Raw genomic sequence first — 26,541 nt, 5'->3', positions numbered from 1 at the left:
AAAATTTGTTTGAAAATTTTGACTAAAAAATAAGCAAAGTCGTCATTTAAAGGAAGTTGACGTCCGGTTGGTACAAAAATATATATATATCCCACGATATGGCATGCCTTAACAAACACTGTGTAAAAATGTCAAGCATCTGCGATAAATAGTTGCTGAGATAAATGCGACCGAAATTTTTGTTACGGACTGACAGACAGACGGACGGACAGACAGACAGACAGACAGACAGACACACAAGGGTAAAACAGTATACCCCCTCTCCTTCGGAGCGGGGGTATAAAAAGTTGCAAATACATGTATAACAAACTTATTAAGGAGAAAAGAGAGCCAATTACATCTGTAAATAAATGGCTAGAAAGGGGCTTTATTTTTAACAACAAAGACTGGAACAAAATATTTGAACTTCCGTTTAAAACTACTAAAGAGTCAAAACTACAATGGCTACAATTTCAAATTTTACACAGAATACCAACAAATGAATATCTTCGCAAGATTAAGATTAAAGAATCCCCAGTCTGCTCCTTTTTTAAAAGAGTTAATGAGACTATTGAACACGTATTTGTAGAATGCTATTGTGTAAAAGAATTTTGGGAACTGTGTGAGGAGTGGTTGTTAAGGAAATTGGAAATGCAAGTAACATTTGACAAAAACTCAATTTTATTTGGAAAATATAAAGAGAGAAATTTGTATAAAGTACATAATCTTTTAATTCTAATAATAAAACAATACATATTTGTAAGTAGATATAAAGAAGTTCAAAAGCTGAATTTTGGTGCACTCAATATATATTGAAAAACAGAATATCCGTGGAGAAATATATTTTGCTTAAAAATTGTAGATTCTCAGAGTTTGAAAGGCACTGGCAAAAAATATGTGACTTATTATTATGATATACTAGCTATATTTATCAGATTCAATAGGTTATATAATGTACTACCACCCCCCCCCCCCCCCAACTCGCACACAAACACTTTTCTTTCATATTATTCTAACTTCCTTATTCAAGTAGTATACATGTACATTTGTAAAGAGTTATATGCATAATATATAGACCTCCATTATGTTCTTTCTCTTTAAGAGACAAGCTATTACATTGTGAGATATGTGAACTTGTATCCTTTGTATCTTTTTCTGCTGTCTTTTTCTTTGTCAATAAATCTTGTAAAAATATATATTTAAGGTCAGACGACACGTTCCTCAATTTTAGATAACTTTTTCGGGGAATTTGTTAATGGTTTACAACTACTTTGACAAGCTTTCTTGCAAAAAAATAGGGTACCTTACCAGGCATTTCTGCAAAATACTAGAATATGCAATTTCCTATATAATCTTCTTGAAGATACACTTGAATTGCTGATATGAAAATTAATACATCTACAGCAAAGCTAAATTCTCTAAAATAGACTATATTTCCGCAGGGGCGGGGCTTTGAACTCACGACCTCTAGAACCTGTACGCAACTGGCAGTGAGCAGCCACGGTTCTAACCACTCGACCATCTAGGCATATAACCAAATGCAAGTAAATTTTGATCATTTTAAAAGTAATTATAAAATTAAATTTTTTTGTTGGAACTCTTTATTACGAGGAGATACAAAAAAGATTCTCAAGGAACGTGTCGTCTGACCTTAAGGTGTAATGGGACACTTGTCAATATTGATGTCGATTAAAAAACATTTTAACTAAAATACTTTTATAAAATTTAACAATACTAAATCAAAAACTACATTTTAGAAGTTATTTGAAAGCAAATAATTTTAAATTGATTTTATTTTTTATTTCGATATATACAGTTGTAGTACGTCACAACATGGAAGTGTCCCATACACCTTACAATGAGCATTTGCGCTAGCATTCTTAAACTACTTTTAATTTTTACAATTTACTGCAACTGCAATAAAAAAAAAATTTGACGATTGGCGAATATGGTTTTATTTTATGCCTTTTATTCTTAAACTGAAAGCTGTAGAGGTAAAACTGCTGTTTAAAGCAGTCTGAGAGCTTGCGTTGTCATAAAAATCACACTTTAATTTTCAGCTATTTTTAATGACCATTGTATGTTTAAAGATGCGCATGTGCTAAACGTTGGGACCGAGGTGAAAAAATTTCATAGGCATAGAAGCAGAATATTGTGCCCTACATTATAAGTAATTTACAATTTCTATTGTTTCAAACTTAAGTTTTGTGAAAAATTTAAGGCACATTTTGATCCTTCGTGAATCTAGCTCTTTGTTGCACTCTTTTTAAAAAAAAATTACTTAAAAACTTGAAAGCATTAACAATTATAAGGACAAATTCTAGTCGATATTCCCGTTTCACAAAGCATACATAGGAAATCTTTGTCAAACGAGCTTTAGCCGATAATTAATGCGTTAAAGGCAACGGTCAAAGAAAATATCATTCGACAAGCATTATAAACCTTAGTCTTATTACTGCAACGGTATGTGCAAACAAATTGAGTAAACGTGCCCTACTCAATTTGTTTACACATACCGTTACATTTTTAAGACTACATCTTTTTAAAAATATGATTCATTGCTTCTTTTAGTGCATGCTTGTTGTGTTTTAACACTTCAGTTTCTGTAAACAGTAGAATTTTATGGGGGTTTTTAAATGCCCTAGAGTTTTTGTCTTGCCCCTAGGGATGGGAGACGGGATGTTTTAGTTTTTGTATGAAAACATATACATTATATACTATCTCTCAACATCCTGTGAAACAACGAATATATTATGTAAGCATAAATGCATATTTAGAAAGTTCAAAAACTGTTTTGGATATCTTTATTTAAATAATAAAAATACTTGTACAACTCTTTTAATCATATAACCTTTAATTACATTAGTTTTAATGTATAAAGCCGACATAAATTCATAAACACCCATTATTTCCCTTTTATCTCCGACTACCGCCACATTAGTTGTCGATTTCTATTGTTGGTTTGAACATATTTTATTGTATATATAATATACAAAGGGTTCGAACACAAGTTCTTGCAACTTACTAGGTTCTCACAATTTCTATTGTTCTGCTCATCAAGGGAATTTTCTAAGATTTAATACATTTTACTTTATGGCCATATTGGCCCCACCCTAGGGCCTGAACCCCTGGACCGGGGGCCACGAATTACACAATTTAGGTAAACTGTCACACTGTAAAACATATTTTAAATGTCTCTTGCACTATTGCTTTTCAGTTCCCCAGAATAAAAGTGACCTAATAGTTATTTAAATCTAAGTACCTTTGCAGAGACATAAGGATTGTTAAAAGAAATGCCAAAGTTCTTCCTCTCTAGTCGCCACCAATAGATCAATCCCTTTTCTTATGGCAGGTGTAAGGAGAATTGGGACTTTTCTATTTTGCTTCCCAATAACTTCTACTAGATCCATGATGAAAAATAAAGATGTCAATGCTAACATCAGCAGATAAAATGGAGCATTTGAAATATATTTTTAAAAATATTATACTTAATATACCGTTTAGCAATTTCTTGCTCGAGTGTCTGCAGTGTGTTGACTATCTCGCTATTACACTGCCAGCAGTTGGCTCTATCCGGGAACTTTGCTAGTAACATCTTCATTTCATGACGTTTCATTTCCCCTTGGGAAATTGAAAGATTCCAGTTTACAAAGTAACATTTTGGCGAAATTTCTCCAATTTTAGATGTTTTTGTCTGTATTTAGAAGTGCTGTATACTCCCTCAACTTTGTGTCAAGGAATTTTTGGAGACTTATCACGTCTTCGGTTACCGAAAGCATGTCTTTTTTGTTGAATCGCTTTTGTTTGGTAATTTGGTGGGCAATACTGGAAATTTTTTCTGTCCATTCCACCTCGTGTAATGCGATGAAATCTGTAGCCTCTTGTCTTAATATGGTATCTCTCTCTTTGATTGCTTTACCAATCTTAAAATTGGCCATACGCCTTATTAAATATCCAATCCCACCCCCCCCCCCCATTTCTGGTTTCTTGAACATTTTCAGTCTATTCAAACTTTCGTCACAAACGCCAACCAATTCCTTAGTAGATTCTAAAAACATATCATAGTTTTCGGGTTTAATGTATGAGCTCATATCTAATCCGTGCGAAACATTCCGGTCCCTTAGTTTTCGTTTAAGTCTTGCAAGAAGGCGCAACCTGTACCTCACTTTTGAGGCACGCTGTTTGCCTAATTTTTCGAACAAAGAAGCTCCCAAATCTAGAAAGCTATTATCCTTCAAGACCTCTTTACCAACTTCATCCTCTGTGAGAGCATTTGCAATAAAATGATAGAAGTCCCTCTTTTCCTTTTCACTTATGCTTTTTCGGCCAACAGCACCTTCTAGGAGAAGTTGGCCAGCTTTTCTAATTGTTTTACTCTCTGATGTCATCCATATCTTTGTAGAAGTTGCTCAGTGGTTCTCACATAAAAGGACAGGTTTTGCAGTGCCTCCAGAGCTTCTCCTTTGTCTCCCCATTAATGTGGTCCTTTCAGTTCACAAAGATAATTTAATTAGGCAGTCTGTCAGTCCGTAACTAATACTGTTTGTCTTAAAAAGCGAAAGCACGTGTGACAACTCAGTTTATCTCAAACGGCCGAGGACCAATTGCAATATGCCATATTATTTTTCAAAAAATTACTAGTCCTCCGCTTTTATTTTAATGTTTATAAAAGTGCATAATCTAATATAGTTTGATTATAGCAAAACATTAATCGCCAGCTGGTTTTAAAGTCTGATTTGTGTTTACAAGTATGATTACAAATGAATTGTATTAAATAATAAAAGTGATACTTGGAAATTGATGTTTATATTTAGTTGGAGTCTAAATATTATTTGTTTTGCACAGAAATGGGCGATAAGTTTGAAGTGTATCCACACCTACAAATGCGCACATCTAAAAATGAACAAACATAACCCGTTACTTGTAAAATTCTAGTAAACAGTTTAATATAATACATGTAATATATTTTAAAATTGAAATGGTCACATATACATGTATAGCAATGAACATGATTTAATTTTGCTCGATTGAATTCATTTTGTTTCTGTAGTTTCGTTTCGTTTTGGTTCATTTCGTTTTGGTTTCCATCAATTTGATTTCGTTTTGGTAGGTTTCGTTTCGTTTCTATTTCGTTTTATACTTCACATATCGGCCTGACAAAAACGCACCAACGTGCATATAAAACGACCAGTCCGGCCTGTATTACAGTGTGCCATTATAAATATTTTATGTATTATATTAAAAATAATTTGAAAGTCGATTTCTTTTTCTTTGCTGACAACTTTGCAATAATCCGAAAGTACTTTAAAAAAGGGTTGTACACAGCAAATATTAGAAAATGGTGTTTGTTTTCAAATTCTCAATGTGACGTAGCAGGAATGGAAGTAGTACTGAAGCCTTGAATCCTTATATTCCTACCTTAAATATATCTTTAACAGCATGTATAACGAACGCAAGTCCGAGAAAAAACAATTTGCCCCAACAAAACACTAAAGAACAGCCGATAAAATAATGAACTGTATAATGCCATTGAAAACTTCTGTAAATAATAAATGACCCATATCCAATTTCCAATATAACAGACACATTTTATCGACAGTATAATCAATGCCACAGTGGTGGGAACACTACAAACATAAATTTCTAAGGTAAAACTTAACGTCGCTATTTTTACGTAATATACTAGTATAAGATGTGCAGGATAGAAACAGTGTATCCGATTTAGATAATAAATGGATACTAGACTTTGATCCGTGCGTGCACGGGTGGATATTGCATATCGGACATTTACGAAATAAGTATATCGACACACTATCTTCTTGACATTTACATAACAAAGCAATGCTATTAATTTCACTACACTTTCCTTTGTTAGAATAGATCTAATCTAACTGTGTCTTAGGAAAGGCCCTCACCATGGACAGTTAAAATGCCTCCCATTTACCAGTAATATAAAAGAAAATTGCAGAATAGCCCCGAAACGATTTTGGAGAAAATAAATGAAGGTATATTGAAATTAACAGTCAAATTATTCATAATAAAACATTTTGAGACTGACTGTAAATACCTTTCATCTAAAGATTTAATCCATACTATGTAAAAATTCAACACCTTTTCTACAACGTACACGTATTTTCTTTTCTACAGAGACTATACACGGAACGCATTCTATCGATATCGTAAAACCGGGTCCGTAGGACATAAATATATTTTATCATTTTAACGATAAAATAATCTATATATTATATCTTCACTCTCCTAAGAAATATATTGTGAATTTTATGCATGAAATCAAATATTTTTTTGCCATCACGAAGACAAAAGTAAGTAGATATGTATATTTGTTATTTTATAATTTCTCTCATAAGAAATCATAAATTTATATGAACAGAATATATAGCAATTAAATTTCCAGTGAAAATTTACATTTAAATTTAAAGTTATTTGTATTATCGTTTCTGAATTTATTAATGCAAATATGATATTGTGGAAACATAAACTAAAGATCCCGTTAGCGTGAATGTATTGCGCTCAATTGTAAAATCCAAAAAATCCAGATGATTTCCGGGATTCTTGAGGAATTTTCACTGATTATTAATTAGCGAAGCTTAAGGTCAAGATCTAGTAAATGATTCCAGAGTGCCTTTTTATTGCTAGAACCATTATGACGTTATAATTGATTTGAAGAATCTTTTTCCCGTTCATTACGGCTTTAAAGGAATTATGTAGAAAATTAAACAATTTCTTGGCATTCTATGTTAAATCATGGGAAAAGTAATCCCGGTACCTATATTCAATTTGAAATCATTTTGAAGAGGAGGTCAAGAGATAGTTTGATTCCGTTTTTAGAGAGATTGTAGGCATTCTAGATATAATTTATTAATAAACAAGAGATGTTTGTGAAACACTTATGCCCCCCCTCCCTTGGAAACATCCACAAAGAAAATGAACGTAAACTGCAAATAACTGGAATTTTTCTATGTCCAAGGGGTAAAACTCTATTGCTCTATCATACCCAAAATCAAACTTGACCTAGATATTATTTAGATACTGTTAACCTGTATACCTAATTTCATATCAATATGTGCACCATCTGAGAAGAAAATGAGCGGAAACTGCAAATAACTGGAATTTTTCTATGTCCAAGGGCCATAACTGTCGAAAATTCGTACCCAATATCGAACTTGACCTAGATATTATCATGATAAACCTGTATACCAAATTTCATTTCAATATGTTCATCCTCTGCAAAGAAAATGAGCGGAAACTGCAAATAATTGGAATTTTTCTACGTCCAAGGACCATAACTCTGTCGGAAATTGCTCGATCGTACCCAATATCGAATTTGACCTAGATATTATCATGATAAACCTGTATACCAAATTTCATTTCAATATGTTCATCCTCTGCGAAGAAAATGAACGAAAACTGTTGTTGGACCGACCGACAGACAGCAGCAAAGCAATATGCCCTCCTTTCTTCGAAGGGGGGGGGGCATAAAAATTAACAAAACTCCGAAATTTGTTTATTTCATAGAAAATGACAGTTTAAAACGGTTTTTTTCATGTGTTTACCAAAACTTTTAGCCCCGATACACCCTATCAAACAAAGCTATTGTTATGAAGCATCATTGAAAGAATTTATATCTTGAATTTTATAAACCTGTAGGCACCTTTCATTTACTAGATCTTGACCTTAATAGAGAAAAAATGAAAATAAATTGGTAATCCTCAACTACCATTAATGTTTAAAATATATAAAACAAAAGGCAGCACTCTTCCGATTTATTGGTATTAGAGCCCAAAAATTCGAGTCTATTATTTTTATATAGTAGTATAGATTAAATGCACATGCAGGGTCTGAAAGAACAGTTGCAAAATTGTTGCTCTTTTTAGCTCACCTGAGCCAAAGGCTCAAGTGAGCTTTTCTGATCACAATTTGTCCGTTGTCTGTCGTTGTCGTCGTCGTTGTAAACTTTTCACATTTTCATCTTCTTCTCAAGAACCGCTGGGCAGATTTCAACCAAATTTGGCACAAAGCACCACTAGGTGAAGGGGAGTCAGGTTTGTTCAAATGAAGGGCCGGGCCACGCCCTCTTTAAAGGGGAGATAATTGAGAATTATTGAAAATTTGTTGGTATTTTTCAAAAAAACTATTTGGCCTGAAAAGCTTAAACTTGTGTGGAGACATCCTCAGGTAGTGTAGATTCAAGTTTGTTCAAATCATGGTCCCCGGGGGTAGGGAGGGGCCACAAGAGGGGGATCGAGTTTTACATAGAAATATATAGAGAAAATCTTTGAAAATCTTCTTCTCAAAAACTATTAGGCCAGAAAAGCTCAAATTAAAATGGGAGCATTCTCAGGTAGTGTAGATTTAATTTTGTTTAAATCATGGTCCCCGGGGGTAGGGTGGGGCCACGATTGGGGGATCAAGTTTTACATAGGAATATATAAAGAAAATCTTTAAAAATCTTCTTCTCAAAAACTATTAGGCCAGAAAAGCTCAAATTAAAATGGGAGCATTCTCAGGTAGTGTAGATTCAAGTTTGTTCAAATCATAGTCCCTGGTGGTAGAGTGGTGCCACAATGGGGGAATGGATTTTTACATAGGAATATATAGAGAAAATCTTTTAAAATCTTCTTCTCAAAAACTATAAGGCCAGAAAAGCTCAAATTTAAATGGAACCATCCTCCGGTAGTGTAGATTAAAGTTTGTTCAAATCTTAGTCCCTGGTGGTATGGTGGGGCTACATTGGGGGAATGGATTTTTACATAGGAATATATAGAGAAAATCTTTAAAAATCTTCTTCTCAAAAACTATTAGGCCAGAAAAGCTCATATTAAAATGGGAGCATCCTCAGATAGTGTAGATTCCAGTTTGTTCAAATCATGGTCCCGGGGGGTAAGGTGGGGCCACAATTGGGGGATCAAGTTTTACATAGGAATATATAGAGAAAATCTTTAAAAATCATCTTCTCAAAAACTATTAGGCCAAAAAGGCTCAAATTAAAGTGGAAGCATTCTCAGGTAGTGTACATTTAAGTTTATTCAAATCATAGTCCCTGGTAATATGGTGGTGCAACAATAGGGGAATGGATTTTTACATAGGAATATAAAGAGAAAATCTTTAAAAATCTTCTTCTCAAAAACTGTAAGGCCAGAAAAGCTCATATTAAAATGGGAGCATCCTCAGATAGTGTAGATTCAAGTTTGTTCAAATCATGGTCCCCGAGGGTAGGGTGGGGCCACAATTGGGGATCAAGTTTTACATAGGAATATATAGAGAAAATCTTTAAAAATCTTCTCAAAAACTATTAGGCCAGAAAAGCTCAAATTAAAGTGGAAGCATCCTCAGGTAGTGTAGATTTAAGTTTGTTCAAATCATGGTCCCTGAGTGAAGGGCGGGGCCACAATGGGGGATGAATTTTTATATATAGAGAACATCTTTAAAAATCTTCTTCTCAAAACTATTAGGCCAGGAAAGCCCAAATTTGAGTAGAAGCACTCCAGATCGTGCGTTAACAATTTTTTAAACTTTTTAAAAACTACAAGGCTGATTGTTACCATTTTCGGCATCTCTATGGTAAGAGGAATCTAAATTGTGAAATTCATGGCTTTACCACCCCCGGGGCCCCACAGATGGGGCCAAGTATGCAAAAAATATCCAAATATTGAAAAATCTTATCTACTCCCACACATCTGAGGAAAAACTGGTTGCATAGTTATGATGTCCATGAAGTCCTCTATCAAAATTGTGAAATTCATGACCCCTGGGTCAGGGGTTCTGGCTCTAGGGTAAGGCTAATATGGCCATATAGTAAAAATGTATTAAATCTTAGAAAATCTTCTTCTCTATTACCATATATATCTCTACTACCATATATATTTGTTAAAAACTAAATGCCAGGTTATGATATCCATGAGGCCCTCTACAAAAATTGTGAAATTTATGACCCCTGTGTCAGGGGTTCAGGCTCTAGGGTTGGGCCAATATAGCCATATAGTTAAAATGTATTAAATTTTAGAAAATCTTTTCTACTCCCATTTAAAACTTATTAAAATCGTGTTAAAATGACCTCAGACTAATTTTAAAACATGATTTCTAAGTTGCGATTCCAATTCTGCGTCTGATGACATCTTTCTTGAATTGAGTAGTTGGTTGGTGGGACTGCTGTGGGGGCTGTGCAGGTGGCAGGTATGCTTGTATCTGATGAGCTGGTTGAGGAGCCAATGCTGGTAGTTGTGTGGCTTGCATATTAAGAGCCATTTGAGGAGCCGAAGTTGTTTGCTGCGTGGCTTCCACAGAAAGAGGCGGTAGGAGAGCTGGTGCTCTTTGCTGTGTGGCTTCACTGGCTTGCACATGAAGATCTGGCTGTGATGCTTGTACATCGGTCTGGGGTGTCCTGCTGCTTTTCTTTACCCGTTTGGAGGGCTGTCTTGATGATGAGGATGCAGCTGTGGCAGTGCGTCCTGTTGTCTGCCGCTTACGAGGCATGTCTGATGTCCTTGATTAGCTAGAATTGTTTAGCGATGACAACCGAAAACAAAATAAATTGAAGAATTAATTATCTCATAAATCTTTAAGAGATTGTTTGTAATCTTAACAAAAGGCAACTTTGCTTTAATAAGACATGTCACCAATCATAACGATAGGTTTGTTTTAGGGTAATTAATAATAATAAACTAATAAATAATGCTTGGATAAGATGGGGATGTTACTGGCGTGCGACCAGTTCTCGCCGAGTACCATTTCTCGCCAGTACATTGTGACGTCATTTTTCGTATATTATTTTATGTGTTAATAAAATGACTACATTATAAGTTATTACAATTTGTATTGTTTCAAACTTAAGTTTTGTGAAAAATTTAAGTCATATTTTGATGCTTCGTGGCTCTAGCTCTTTGTTGCACTCTTTTAAAAAAAATTACTTAATAACTTTACTTAATAAACATTAACAGTTTTAAGGACAAATTCGGGTCGATATGCCCGTTTCACAAAGCATACATAGGAAATCTTTGTTAAACGAGCTTCAGCAGATAATGCGTTAAATGCATCAGTCAAAGAAAAACCTCATTCGACAATCATTATAAACCTCAGTCTCATTAATACAACGGTATGTGCAAACAAATTGAGTAAACGTGCGCTACTCAATTTGTTTACACATACCGTTACAGTTTTAAGACTACATCTTTTTAAAAATATGATTCATTGCTTCTTTTAGTGCATGCTTGTTACGTTTTAACACTTCGATTTCCGTCTTGTCTGCACATGTAATTTAAATTTCGAAATCCCATTATAAACCGTAATTATAAGGGGTGAAGTTAAAAGGATAAGGAAGCATGGGAGTATCAAACACGGTCGGGGGCTTTACAATATATTTGATCATCCCCGACCGTATTTGATCACCTCATAATATTCAAGAAATGTTTCCTTATTACTTTTATTTATAAAGTTTTTAGCAACTGTACGATTTAATTATTATTAAAAAAGTATTTGAGGAAATGTAGAAGACTACTCGACTTTGACCCGTGCGTGCACGGGTTGACATTGCATATGATATCGGACATTTACGAACCAGATACATCGACACACCGTATTGTTTGACATTTACATAACTAAGCTCTAAGCCTACAACTCACTACACTCTGCTTAGGTAGAATATTTGTGTCTCGCGTCAGGTCTTCGCCACACTAAAAATACCTCCCATATACCCGTAATGTAGCAAAAAATTGCAAAATCGCTCCGAAATGATTTTAGAGAAAATTAATGAAGATGCATTGAAATTAAGAGTCAAATTATTCATAACAAACCATTTTGAGGCTGTAAACACCTTTCATCTAAAAATTTAATTCGTGTTAATAAAGAATTCAACACTTTTTCACCAACTTGTTTTACTCGCTTCAAATTTACACACCGTGTTGACATTTGAAACTCTCGGGATTTTTCAAATTTTAAAAATGCACTGAGCTCCTGTATTTTCTTAATGAAACTCTTCACGTATTTGTATTATCGTTTCTGAGTTTATCCATGCAAATGGGATATTGTGGAAACATACACCAAAGAGCCTCCCGTGATTTAGCGTGAATGTAATATGTAATGCGCAAGATTGTAAAATCCAAAAAATCCAGATGATTTTTAAAAGGAATTTTCGTTTATCATTAATTAGTGAATCTTGATTGAGAAAAAATAAAATTAAATTGGTAATCTTCAAGTACCAATAATATTTAAAATATATTAAACAAAAGACAATACTCTTCCGATTTCTCGGTATTAAAGCCAAAAAGTTCGAGTCTTTTATTTTAATATAGTAGTGTAGATAAATTATACAAGATTTATATAGTGTTATTATAGACAAAGACAGTAGAAAATGGAAATATATTAATATTACAGCAGCCAAACCCGTGAATGTTGATTTTTTACAAATGTATTGATACAGCGTTTAAAGCTTTCAACATTTGTGACGTCATTACATTTATTTAACTTATGATAGCCCCACCGTCCGTGTTACGCTGTTTAGAACACCAAAGCGTTTACAAAAGTGAGCGTTTTGACCTTCAAATTAATAATTAAAAGCAACTCGCAAATGAAAATACAAAACACAGTTTTGGCAACCTTAAACAAAGTTAACTAACAACCGTCTTAAAGAATTGCACTCACCCAAATTATAAATGTTACATGACTTCGAGGGCGAAATACCAGGCACTTGCTCCACAGTATACGGACAAAAGTTTGGTATTATTGACCCGAAAGTCATGAAATAACATTTTTTTTATATTCGGTTAAATTATCCACGGCTTTTGAAATCATATGCGGTTTTCCTGACAGTTTAAAAAATTCTAAATTTTGCATTGAATATCAATCCTCACTTCATAAATATGCAGAATAATTGCATGCGAGGGGGATATACATGTATATGTTTCAAGAGGGCTTCCAAAGTATCAAACCGTAATTGCTATATAATTCTATTTAGGGGAAAAAATAAAAATGGAAATATTTTCTCCGTGTAAAATAGAATTTTAACATGAACATGTAGATGGCAGTGCTCCTTGATACGTTACTCGTTATCTAACATCAAAAGGGGCACACGCTACGGGCATATTTTTCCTACTTTCTTGCTGCGAACACGCCAACCTCCAAAACCACAACAAGATGTCAAAAGGATTTCAAAAAAAAGTTCTAAAAAAATTAGATATCCCTCTCCTTGTCATTTATCAAAGAACAGATAGAAAGAAGATGGAAGAAGGCGGGTAAAATATCTATATTAGTACATATAAGATACCACAAAAATAGAATATTAAGAAATCTGATAATTCTTCTTAAAATCCTTCAAAGCTTGTATAAATATTTAACATTACAACGATTTATAATCCGTAATTATGCTCAATACTTGAATTATGTTGATTCAAGCTGAATATGCGTATCAAAACCTCCAAATAGTGTCTTTTTTTAGAGCTTAAATGCCTTATAATGTGGGTCTGTGTTCCATATTTATGTCATAGTCTAATTAAGGTCTAATGGAAAACAAAGCGATTTCAATCAACGAAAACGTGGAGTAATGACCCACTGTACATTATTAAAGATATTATTTGTCAAAACTGATATTTACACGAAGGTAGAAATTGTGCCTTTGCAGGCTCTAATATAAAGCTATCAAATACATTGTAGATTCAATGAAACAAAATGAAGATGAAATTGTAATTTGCGATCAAATCAATTGGCATTTGTGCTATCGTATTCTCCCATCTTTCTAATTTTTTAAATCTTTTTAATATACTGAACAAACAAATTTATTGGTCGATTACCAGTGTGATATATTTACTTATAACTGTTTCCAAGAGGACAAACATTTTCCTGCGGGATTCAGCATGTTTTGGGACATTGGGATAATATTATCACATGATATAAACGAGAATGTTAAATATCGGTATACAAAATCCATATGCTAGAAGTCGATAATGTCAGGTGAAATGTAAAAAAGGCAATGGCAGCCTATATAAAAAATAACCATGAAAAGCTTCTTCTCCTTCAAATGTACATGTATAACCCTATCATTCTGCTTAGGAAGGAAAAATTTAAAGGCAGACCAAATATAAATAATAACAAGTTATACAATCCTTTTAAGGTGGTACTGGACACCTCCATGTGGTAGAAATAAACAATAAAATAAAATATAAATCAAACAACGTAGCGCAATGTGTTAGAGCGTTACCTACGGGTTTGTAAGTCTTGAGTTCGAATCCCGCTGGGGCTTGAAAAAAAAAATTTTAAATTCACTTTTGGTCAAATTTTGTAAAATTTGAAAATTCTAAACCGATAAAAGTATTTTTATTAAAATGTACTTTTATCCACATTAATATACTTATTAGACAGGTGTCCCATACAACCTTAATTAAAAACAAACTTGAACTTTATTTTTTTTAGAAATCTTTGTAGCGTTTGTGTGCTAAAATTTGCTGGGGCCACATCAATTGTATTCAGGTTATAGATTTCTTCCATTACAATTACAAACTCCTTTCATGAGTTTAAAGGTCTAGTTGTGAATTTAAAGCGCTTGTGTGAAAAGTTATTTTACTTTGTATGGGAAAATTGATTGAAATTAACGCTATAGGGGTTTGGAAGTAAACTTTTCCAGATATTGCCAGACAGAACGTTGTCAATAGCAACACGAAACTTGCCTATCTAAGGCAGACGGCAATTCACTAAACCTTGCGTTTATTGTTCTCAGACTTGTTCTGAAAATCTTTTAACCTTTCAAAATATTTGAATATCCCACTAAGATTTAAGTGGAAATAAATCGAAATAGTTTTAGTGTTGTTTACACTAAAGTTCATATTCTATCCTCACACACACACATTTTTGATAGACAAAGGTCGTTGCGAAGGCAATGGCGGAGTGGTTCTTTTTTTAAGTAATCAATAAAAGGAAGTTGAAGACTAGTATTATGTCAATTAAAAAGATAATCAGTTACGTAAATTACACATAAAAAATTAAGGTCTATGCATTCAATTTTGAATCTGAACATTCACAATTTCTATTTACTGACGTTAATGGTGTTAAATGAACACAGTTCCCATGGATTAAGATGTACAATTATGCCAATGAAAACAAGGGTATACGGATCGAGAGGATGCCTTTTCAACCCTTTGATTTGTTGGTTGTGATATACTTATTATTTAAATAATATTACATTCTGTTCATCGTGAAAATAATAAAGAGTTGAATTCCCGAGGCCATCAGACATGTTGATGACAATTTCAAAAGATTATTCAATAATAAAAATCGAAGATAAATCTTGAGAAAATTTTAAGACCACCCTAACTCAGAAGTGTTTAATATTTAAAACCCGGTTCATTACCACATTCGAATAACTGTTTACTTGTAATGATTTTAAAATCTTAAGCTACTGAAGTGTTAAAGATTTACAAACTTTTAAGATATTTTTTTTTGAATGATAACAGTGAAAAGCAATTATTTCATAAGTTGTTATCAAAACCAGCCTTTGTTACATGCAGCCACCGCATAAGCTTAGTTCAGATAAAATTTGCGTGTTGCCAAACTTCTTGCCTTTGAGACTGTCATAACAGGTTTTCACTCAGCTCACATTGGCCTTGGAATATTCTTTTCCTTAAAGCAATATGAGCTGGGGTTTTTTTTTTGGAATTTTATTCTGCTGAAAAAACTTGCTAGTATGCTAAGTCTGCACGTAACTTAACTTTCATGATAAATAAGATTTGAACAAAATCATTAATTTTTGTCAGAAGAAAGCTTTCTCTTCTAAGGAATATAAAGTAGTTCAATTTTTGTTCAAGACGACAATAATTCAGTTTGCTTCAATTATGGCTTCTTAACGGCTTTTCAAACATAAATAAGGCTAACAAAGATTAAAAAACCATGATATTTATTGTCATTATAGTAAAAAATAACATTTATGAAAATTGCAGCTCATATTGCTTTAAAACATTGATATAAAACCAAAGATTCATAAAGTCTCACAGTGAGTTTATTACTTTAAAAACGCAATTGTCAAGAAGATGACAATTTGCCTTCGGTTTTAATTGGTGAATTTTAACATTGAAGCGTGTTTAAAGACAAATTCAAAATGTTTAATTTGTTTGTTTAAAATACGTTAATTTGAAAATACAATAATGATAACTATCCGACGAAAATAAAAACTGACTCCGTAATTACATGGAAAATAAATTACGATATTAGATTTAACATATATTTTGTATGTAAATTGTGTGAAAGCTGAATCATAACACGGATTGACGGAAGGGGGGTCATGCAATTCAGGAGTGACATCAAAGGCGGGAGTTTCCGCTTTTGCAGTGGTTATTCAGATAGTTCTTGCCTACATAATAATTCCGGGATTTGAGATATTAATCGCGTTTTTTAAAAGCAGCGAGGAGAATCACATAAGGATGAAGACGCATATCTGTCGCAGAATATGTCCTGTGGAGCTTGTTTAACAATCCTATATTTTGTCATTTAAGTGTCAATTGTTAAATAAGTTTGTCAGAAATTTAATGAAAAACAAGCCGTATAATTAATCTAACAATAGGCACGAATTTGAAAATAGGATGTAATTACATGTAGATTGAGCAACCAAAGAATGGCATGAACAAATTATGCAAAATATTATTTCAACACTATTTTATTTCAACATTCGTGTGACTAAAGGTTTTTTTAACATTCATATAAATTGACTTAGTTACAAAAACAATGAACTAAAAAGAATAATTAATTTGATAGTGAACATTTACATTATATTTTGATATTATAAGAAATATAAACAGAGTTTTGCCAAAGGGTATAAAAACTGTCACAATTACCAACTTTTCATAACATACTTGTAAAAAAAAATTGCATTGAGAGGGTGTGCTGTTCCTTTTGTGTTGTATTGGTTTTTTACCATTATCGTACGGAGCTTTTACCCAAATGATGGATTTTGTTTCGAAAACACTTAACATTTACACTACAAACAAAATCAAAAATAAAATTAATCAGGAAATGTGCGCACAGAAAGCTAGAACAAAAAAATATTTTTTTATGTTTTCGTTTTACATACACATGAATAATTAAAGAACATCCTAATACATGTCTTAATTCGTAAGATTTCACTTTTTACATGTATTATACATTCTTTATGAGCATGCCTCGGCTCAGCTGTGTCATTTGGATCATGTTCGGATAGATTCTATGCATGAATCTATATAAGCACGGACAACAGATAAACAAAAAGGATTAAATGTGGGTAAAGGTCATCGTCAAATAAATATTCCTACTTAAAAAGTTTAAAACCTGGGGTTGAGAATTTAAGCCAAAATGTTGACAGAAAGACAGAGAGAACAAAAACATAAGGCCAAGATCTTCGAATAAAAGTAATTACCAGTTTTTAAGAGAGAAAAATAAAGTTTGTTTTGGGGTCCTTAGACCCTATGTTTGAATTTGAAACAGTTTATGTTTACATTGCACATAGTTCACGTATCCGTTTGATTTAATTGTTGGGAGTTTTAAGCGTCGAACCGACGTTGTCTTTGTTCAGTCAGTACGCTCGTGTTGTGAGGCCAAGTAACTAAGAGTAGAACAGTGCGGATTGTTTTGTGATATAATTTTCATTCTAAATGTAGGTATGTATATTATATATGCCAGACATCTCCCATGGAATTAATTTTTATTGTACTATTAAGGTAGCTATAATTGTTTGCTTATAGATTTTGAAATATGAATTTGAATATTTGTAAATGTGATTTGTTAAGAATTGTAAGAAAAGCATTGTTTTTTTTTCATTATGAGAGCATTAGTTATGCATTTAAGTGTTGACTGAGATACTTGATCAATTTGGGCGGAAAATATGACAAATGCAAACACAAGGTCTGCGCAAACATAACTCTTTCGATGTAACGATTTGCATGTATTCCTTTCAACTTTTAATTAGATATCAACAGAAAGAGAACAAAATGAATGGTATTTTCGATCTACATGTACACAGGACCAAAGACAAATACATTTTTGACTAACGACTGTTTAACCAATAAATAATGGTTGTTACGTGGCTGAACAAGGGCCCGCTGAGCGCGTGCGAGGCATGTGTTCCCATTTTGCACATACATTGTATTTTATAATTGGGTATAGAACAAAAATTATGTCATACGCTCTTTGTTTCATATAACTTATTAGAGTTTGACTCGTAGGGACTGTCAGAAATTCTTATGGTATCGCCGCTTTAGTGTACTGCGGGCCATGCATTTTCTGGTATTTCATATCAGTAGCTATACTGACACAAACCAATATGGCTAAAATAATATTTTTAATATGAATTAGATTTACATGTACCCCATAGTAAAGAGGGTTGAATATTCATTTACATGTATTAGGTTTACATTTGAGAGGTTTTATGAAAAAAAAATCTTTACAGATCTTAAAGCGTATAACATTGCCGATTTATCATCATACAGTTACAGCATAAATAAAAATATTTTATTATAGCTTAAAAAAATATAAATATAGAAGATATGTATTTTTTTCAATTCCCTTCCCAGGAACTGTGATACAGACTATAGCACAGTTTTTCGATACCCAAATTTCAAATGTGTGCAAAACGGGAACAAACCGCCCGAGGCAACCGTGTAAAGATTTGTCGCATGGTCTTTGTTTCCTAATTATAAATGATCAAACGTATTAGGGTTTGATTGGTAGGGACTGTCCGTAGTAGAACAATTCAATTTCAACTGTCTTTATTGCGTAAGACATGCATCCTATTGCATATGAAATGTATTTAACAGAATATACACAGTGCAGGGATCTAGTAACAACCCGGTAATAGCAGTAATTAATAAGTAGTGCAGTAATAATATTAGAAAATGCACAGTACATCAATTTCATTAAACAAGTGTTGAATAGTATATAAATCATTATGTAGTTTGAAGGCATGGTGCAAGAAATTCCCTAAGTTACAGTTCTTTAAAATTGTTTACACATAATAGCTGTATAAATTAATATATTGATAGCTTTTCCCAATGGTATTTTTCAATATATTTGACTCGTAATTACTAATAGAATGGACATAGTAAGACAACGTGATGTTCATCCTCAATTTCGGAATTACAAAATTCACATATTCTGATATAACGCAAAATATTTCTACGGCGTCCACTTTCTGTGGGTAAATTAAAAATCCGAAAATAGCGTTCAATCTTCAACGGCAGCCTACCGGTTTCAAAGTACACCTTAGACGTATAAAAATTTGTATTTTTCCTAACACATTTAACATTTTTTACGAATTATGAATGTATTTTCTCAAACGCATAATTTCACTGTTATGAGATAAATTCACTCTGGACAAAGTTTTAAGATGATAGCAAAAATGGTATGAAAAGGGGGGGGGGGGGGGTGTTCCTAGACATTGCTGAAATAAATGTTTATAACACACTCGAAAGAAACAAAAACAAAAAAACACCTGGTGGAGGATTCCTACCTTGGACAGGTGGGCCTGTGTATATCATATGAAAATGATTTTTTAAGTCGACCTGAGGTTAAATACACAATATGTCCAATAATTAATGAATTAACACTTAACAAAATTAATTCAAAATTCAAAAGACCCGTGTCTGCGTTAGTGATATACAACGAGCTATTCATTAGATTGGAACTATGCGACACGTTTATTTATTGCGATAAAAGCATTATGCTCAGGTATCTTTTTTTTTTCATTCTGAATTTCTTTTGTTTTTCTACATTCACATGTACCATAATGCCAAACTTCTCATTACTGTCCTGCAAATGAATTAAAATCGATTGACTATGTGTATGTCAGGTAATCTTTTGTATGCACATCCCGTGTAAATTATACCTATACTTTTGAATTGTTAAATCTTATTTTGGTTTATGTACACAACATAAACATTAAAGTAAAATGAATTAGCTGGACAAGTAAAACAGTTTTAGTTTGATATAATTTCTCGAAATTTGAATACTTGAAGGGATTTTTTGTGAACATGTTTAAATGCCTTTCAGCGAATTATATGTGTGGATTGCTTAAACTTTACAACAAGATAAATATTTGACCATAATATTATCACATTGAAAGTGAGGGTAGTTTTCAAACAAACCAGTGTTCCGTAGGTCGTTTCAAACGATGGCAAATATTTACACAAAGGGTTAAAAATCGTACAGAAAATGTCCTAGATGTCAGTCTCACGAAAAAGGAGCTATTTTCCAATCATTCTAAATTAAGAAGAAAAAATCGATGGTGGACAACAGATCACGTGTTTCAATTATAGATCCTTTAATTAATGTTTACTTTCAATTGGTGAATGGTATACGTACAAAGCGCGACTATATGGCAGGTATTGTAATTCCTCAGTCAGCTGGTGAGATCAACAAAAAGCCAAGTAATTGGTTGTTGGTTGTTTTGTTTTTTTTTTTTTTCGGGGGGGGGGGGGGGGTGTAGTTGTAGCTGTAGCTCAGACATTTAACATGTTTTTTGTTTTCCGACTGTAAACATTTCCTATAACTCTTGAAACACAGGGTTAATATTATATCCAAATACCAATCCATTCTATTATATTTTGTACAATAGGGAAGCCGTAACTTAAATATATGATAAGTTTTAACGTTTAAGTATATATTCAAAATAGTGTTTCAGATTAAATGACAACGTACGGATTTATTAATGTTGTAAAATTAAAATTTGAATTGACCAGAGTCACATGTTTACTAGTGCTTTTCTTCAGGATCTTTGATAAGTGCACATAATCTAACAACTTGTAAACTCTGTTAGTTGACCACATACTTACATGTATGCGCAAGTTCCAAGCGGAAATTCAAGTACCCGGAACTATTATCTTTCAAAGACAAAGATCTCAATCATTTCTAAAATTGTGTAAAGATCGTTCTAAATTGATATAGGTTTTAATAAAGTAAAGAATATTCATATCATAAAGAATAAAACATTTCTGACCTTTATCTTGAATGTTACATGTACATATAGTAATGGATGACCAATCTATAGAATATGATTAATATGCATAAAGGATTGACTTACTGTCATATACCCTTCTAAATTTTATGTACATCAAAACAAACCATTCCACTGCGCTTATTTCCCACAAAGGACAAGAGCGTACAAGGCCTGACAAATCCCCCCGTACCCGGGATTTTGAAATGGCATATGAACATATAAAAAACTTTACGTTTGAAACTGTGTATCAGTACATGTACATGTATAATATAAAATTGCATTCTTTGACAAATAAATAATATACAATAATACATATACTTGGTAGTTATCTCCTTTGTTTAATTGGATGCTTTCTAAGCATTACAGCATGATCTCATATTTGTGCTAGCTCTATTTTTATCCGATATTATATGTACAAAACATGAATATTACGTAATTGTTGTCATAATTTAATTAGTATTAGATATTTTTCTCATAATCAATAAAAAAGCATAAAACGTTTTACTTTAAAGGCAAATGAATTAAAAATAAAACGCCGTCTATAAGATTAGAACACCCTCTCCATGGAGAAGGATGGACTACAAGCCTCCGCCTATCACAGTGAGCTACGTTGACACTTTAGAGTATGGGTGAATAAATCTAACTCTTTGACAATAATAAATAAAGTAAAACGTTTTTGGTGAAAATCACAAATTTGACCCATTATGGGTCTAGACTTCATATTAATAAATCAATAATATAAATCAAAATAAACTTATTCTTTAAATAAAAGTATTTTTTAGGATGGAGTCAGGATCCATTCATACCTGATTTTGCAATTAAGAACAAGATTTAGGCAAAAAACGATGTGCAGCTTAATTTGAAAATCAATACCTGTCGTATTTATAGAATGAAAGCACAATATTGACTTCCATCGTAAAAATTTTAATGAAAACGATGCATACAAGTCAAAAATTAATTTTCTAACTTGAATTGAAATTCTTTCGTCTTCATTGCTCCGAGTGGGGGATATGCAACGCCTTGTACGCCCCTGTTCTTACTGAATGGGACTTTTAAGAAGTTCAAATGCGTTCTTAACGTATAAGTTATTTTCAAAACAACAATGAAGTAATTTACAAAGTAAATATTACGCTGTGCTGCCATCGCAATATTACGCAACGGGGATATACAAATAAAGAGAACCCCTATACGAAGGAAGAGATGCGAAATTCTTAAATTCTTTCACACGGGCAAAGGTATTTGGACGGGTTTTTTTTTTGCAATTATCAATGATCGTATACTTCTTATCAGAAAAGTCATTTGATTAATTTTCAAATTAAAAACATGTAAATGTTTTTGGTGATTTAATATCTTTCTATCTTGTACACCTTGAACATTTTTTTTTCATAAAACAATTGCCGAATACAAACATGGCTCAAATCATAGATATAATTATTTCGACCAAGATGAAAATGCGAATATGGGGAAAAATACAATTAACAGCGGTTGAATTGAAAAAAATACATGAAAATATTCAACGGACGTCTACTAAGCATAAAAACAATTTATGTACAATAAATGGTTAACATGTATGTATGTTGCCAGTTGGTTAATGTGGGGATTTCCCCCATTTAGTAATATTTTTATCTGGCAATTTGCATACATTGCGACTGCGCATGCGTACTTCTTCCTGAACGTTCAGTCATAGAGAAAACTTGTTGTCTGCCACCACCCACCCCTCCTCCATCTTGATCTAGTCATTTTAGTGTTTTTATTGTTGCCTTCTCGTACCAACACATTAACATCCTTCTTAACTAAATTTACATAATTGTATATATAACTGGAACATTTGTACGGAGTTAACGCCCCCTTTTCTCCAGATTTTTTTAGGTCAATTATGCCGAAATTGTATTCTAGTCTTTCGATACAACTTATTGTTGCTTTCAATCACATACCTCAGGAGCCCTCATATGATAATGTTATCGTGTTCAAATCAGTTTTTATAATTTAAGTAACACAAACTGTACAATTATTTCTTATTTCATTTGAATATTCTTACAAAAACGATATTAATTCGATAAAACTTCATATTAACCAAGAAAAATGGCGTCAATGGATTTCTTTAGCTTCTTTTGTAAACGTTATAAAGTAATCAAACCATGTAAAAAACAAATGAAAATGCTTTGCTGAAACTGTTTACGTTCTTGCGTCACAACAATAATGGTGAAGGACAGACAGACGGAGAGAAAGACGGTGTAATTCCAATATGGCTATTGTATTTTAACACGGGGCCTTTGTCAACAACATGTGTAAATAAACTCATGACAATATAAACATCATAATCTAAAGTCGTTTCAATATATCTGGTAATAAATATTTTTTATTGCGTATTTTAAGGAGTGGGGTATAGCTGATGACACCACTTGAGAGGGGGGGGGGGGGGGTTAGGGGGTGGCATACAGTTCTCTTTGTTTATTCTAAACATGCACCCATTTTCCTGATAGTTGCCAAGTTTAATGGATGTTTACTAAATGATCATATTTTTTTTATTAAGAGACCCACCCTAACACCAGGCCCTTGGCCTTTATACCAGGAGTTTAATAATTTTGATTTCAGTTTCCAGACTCATTCTAACTAAACACTTATTTTGCTAGTTTTATGCGCCCAGTTATAGAGCAGGTGTTTAATAAATAAATACAATGTACGTGTTTATTGCTGAAATTACCATAGAAACCCATCCTAACTCCAAAAACACATGACCCAGGGTCAATGAATTCCACTGATTTGGTATAAGATTTCATGCTTATGCAAGCCATGCATATAAAATTTCTTTGTCTGACAGATGTAATTTAGTTAGAAGAAGATTTGTTGTGAAAGATGCATATTAATTATATGAGCAATAGTGGCCCACTTTACAGCAAAACTCCTGACCCTGGGTACTTGAATTTCACGTTTTTCATATAGGCCTCGTTTAATACCCATCAAAACCATGTACTAGATTCTCTGAATGGGAGAAACGTGTTACAATTAAATACCTTTTGTTAAGACTGACCCAGAAGTTAAAGGGACTTGGCCACGATTTGAGATCAAAACTTTTATTTTTATTAGCCGGGCTCTGCTGAAAGCAGAGTCCAGAGGCCTGTTCAACAGAGCGGGTGCTCGCGAGCGCTCGCCAAAATTCCCTATACCCGCAACACAAATTTTGGCGAGCGCTCGCGGGCGCTCTCTCTGCTGAACACGCCTCTGGCTATATGCAGGCAAATCGCCAATGTTACTATAAATAGCACAACTTCAAAAGTAAACAAAAAACCTAACAGCGTCAAGGTAAAGCTTCCGCTATATCAAATAGTTACACAAAGAGCCACGTTTTGTCAAAAGTGTTGGCATTTTGTTTCTTTTTTTAAATTTCGAATGAATTGTCTATCTCTTTTAGTTTTCTTATTAATAACGTGTTTTTAAAACATTACTATGCATTTTGGACACATACAATGCGCATGAATTTCCATGAACTACTTTGCTGGGCAATGAAGAAATGGGGATTGAATATATAATGCTTGTTGCAAAATTCAAGGCAGCAACTGTTGAACTTTTTAACTTCTACTAGACAGACATATTTTTTGTTTATAGCCCCTTACAAAATTTGGTCGCTCTCTGATGCTTTGCCGACATTAAAAGCATGAGAGAGAGAGAGAGAGAGAGAGAGAGAGAGAGGGAGAGAGAGATATTGAGATTTCCAGTCTTTACTACACAATATGCATAAAGACACACCAAAAGAGCCCGGCTTTCAGTACTTCAGTACTTGATTTTTTATGTATAAAATTATTTACTGGATCATTTTCAATGATTGGCCAAAATATTGAATGCTACAGTCAAGTTACAAGCGAGATACAGAGGTCAGAATTGGTTGTTATGTAAACATGGTTCGAGTATTATAGTTGTTTACAAAAATGCAATGTATAGAAATACCTTTACTTAGACAAAATGACATGTAAATAACAGTTTTAACTACCTCAATATCTTCATAAAATTAAAACTATTTTCAACAAAAGAAAGATAAAATTGATTGAAACTTACACAAATACAACAGGTAATGACAATATTCGAGCTTTGTATACAAAACGAAGAACTATGAACCCTGTATCTTGCTTATAACTTGATATTTGACTTTCAAATTTTGACATAGCATAAAAAAATTCTATATTGATTGGTATAAACATTGAAAATGGAAAAATAAAATTTGAACATTTTAAGTCAAATCGTGTCCAAGTCCCTTTAATAGCTTAAATATTTTCAGGAGACCAAAAATCATAATGCATTCGGAATAAACACATATTACCAATTGTCTATGTATTATATATTGTTCTTATTTATAGTTTCATAAGTAGAAACTTTATAAAGTTTACTATAATTGGATTGGATTTTATCCCATTACACTGATTTACTTTCAGATGGCTATGACAGTGTTATGCATAAGACGTGGACGACGAACTTTTGTCTCAAGCATTAAAGCATTAACCTTGATTTTTGGAATATTAGCAAGCGTTATTGTTTTGCTTAACATTTCAAGTGCAATGTACACAGAAATCACTAGTACGACCATTCAATTTGAAAATACGGGAAATTTCAACTACCTTGACTCATCTTTGACTATCTGTAACAAAAACAAACAACCATTATTCCTCTTCATAGCTGTACCCAGTACAACAGGCAACTTTCGACAGAGGATGGCTATTCGAAATTCATGGGGAAGTGTTGTGAAGGGAGATGATTCCTTACAATTGGTTTTCTTTATCGGAAAAACAGTCAACAAAGAGAATAAAGATACAATTGCCAAGGAGAAAGAAAAGTACATGGACATTATTGAAGTTGACATCGAGGAAAAATATGAAAATTTAGCAAAGAAGTCAATTAGTATATTACAATGGATTCACCTCAATTGTGAAAATCCTAAATATATTTTAAAAGTAGACGACGATATCTTTTTAAATATAAATCTTTTAAAAACCTATCTCGATGTTAAAAATCTTAGTAATTCGATTGTAGGGTGTAAAGTAAAAGGTGCTTCGCCATTTAGATTCCCTCTTTCTAAATGGCGCATTTCACGAGAGGAATACAAAGAAGATGTGTTCCCAGACTACATTAGCGGACCGGCCTACGTCATATCCGGTGATATTCTCTCTAAACTTTACCTTGCTACGAAGAAAGTGCCATACATATTTTTAGAGGACGTGTATTTAACAGGAATATGTCGGAGACAAATCAACGCCATTGCGGTGGGACATCCTGGCTTTAGTTGCGGATATAGAGATCAAGGACCATGTGGCGGACACTTCCGGTACAAAATTACAGGACACCATTATATGCCGGAAGAAATGGAACGAATGTGGACAGAACTGAACGATAGGTGGTATACATGTCCATTTAAGCATTCTCATTGGGTGTCTAAGCTAAAAGATTTTATTTTCTACTTTGTTTAATAAAAATCTAACAAGAAGTGGTTTTTTGACATTTTTTAAAGTATGTCCTAAGTTATTGCCTCCATCCCCTTTTGGTGATTTTTAATTAAAATACACATACCTGTGAAAGAAATACAGTTGAAATTCATAAAGTGGAAAATATCC

At 33.0% G+C, this 26,541-nt stretch overlaps 1 protein-coding gene across 3 annotated transcripts; it reads left to right on the top strand.

Annotated features, from left to right (window-relative positions):
• The first annotated feature begins 1,494 nt into the window (after positions 1-1,494).
• LOC128188478 (beta-1,3-galactosyltransferase 5-like) lies at positions 1,495-26,414 on the top strand. Of its 3 annotated transcripts, none has more exons than XM_052859564.1 (2): positions 1,495-1,519; positions 25,369-26,414. In XM_052859564.1, exon 2 carries the CDS (start codon positions 25,369-25,371, stop codon positions 26,395-26,397), a length of 1,029 nt encoding a protein of 342 aa, XP_052715524.1. In that variant the 5' UTR covers positions 1,495-1,519; the 3' UTR covers positions 26,398-26,414. The 3 variants fall into 3 exon arrangements, with proteins under 3 accessions (XP_052715524.1, XP_052715522.1, XP_052715523.1); XM_052859562.1 differs by lacking the exon at positions 1,495-1,519 and adding an exon at positions 17,470-17,609; XM_052859563.1 differs by lacking the exon at positions 1,495-1,519 and adding an exon at positions 17,487-17,605.
• Positions 26,415-26,541: the final 127 nt, after the last annotated feature.

This window comes from Crassostrea angulata, chromosome 6 (assembly GCF_025612915.1).
Source record: "Crassostrea angulata isolate pt1a10 chromosome 6, ASM2561291v2, whole genome shotgun sequence".
Taxonomy (NCBI): Eukaryota; Metazoa; Mollusca; class Bivalvia; order Ostreida; family Ostreidae; genus Magallana; species Magallana angulata.
Note: the sequence above shows the minus strand (reverse complement) of the source record. Positions and strands in the feature narration are given on the sequence as shown.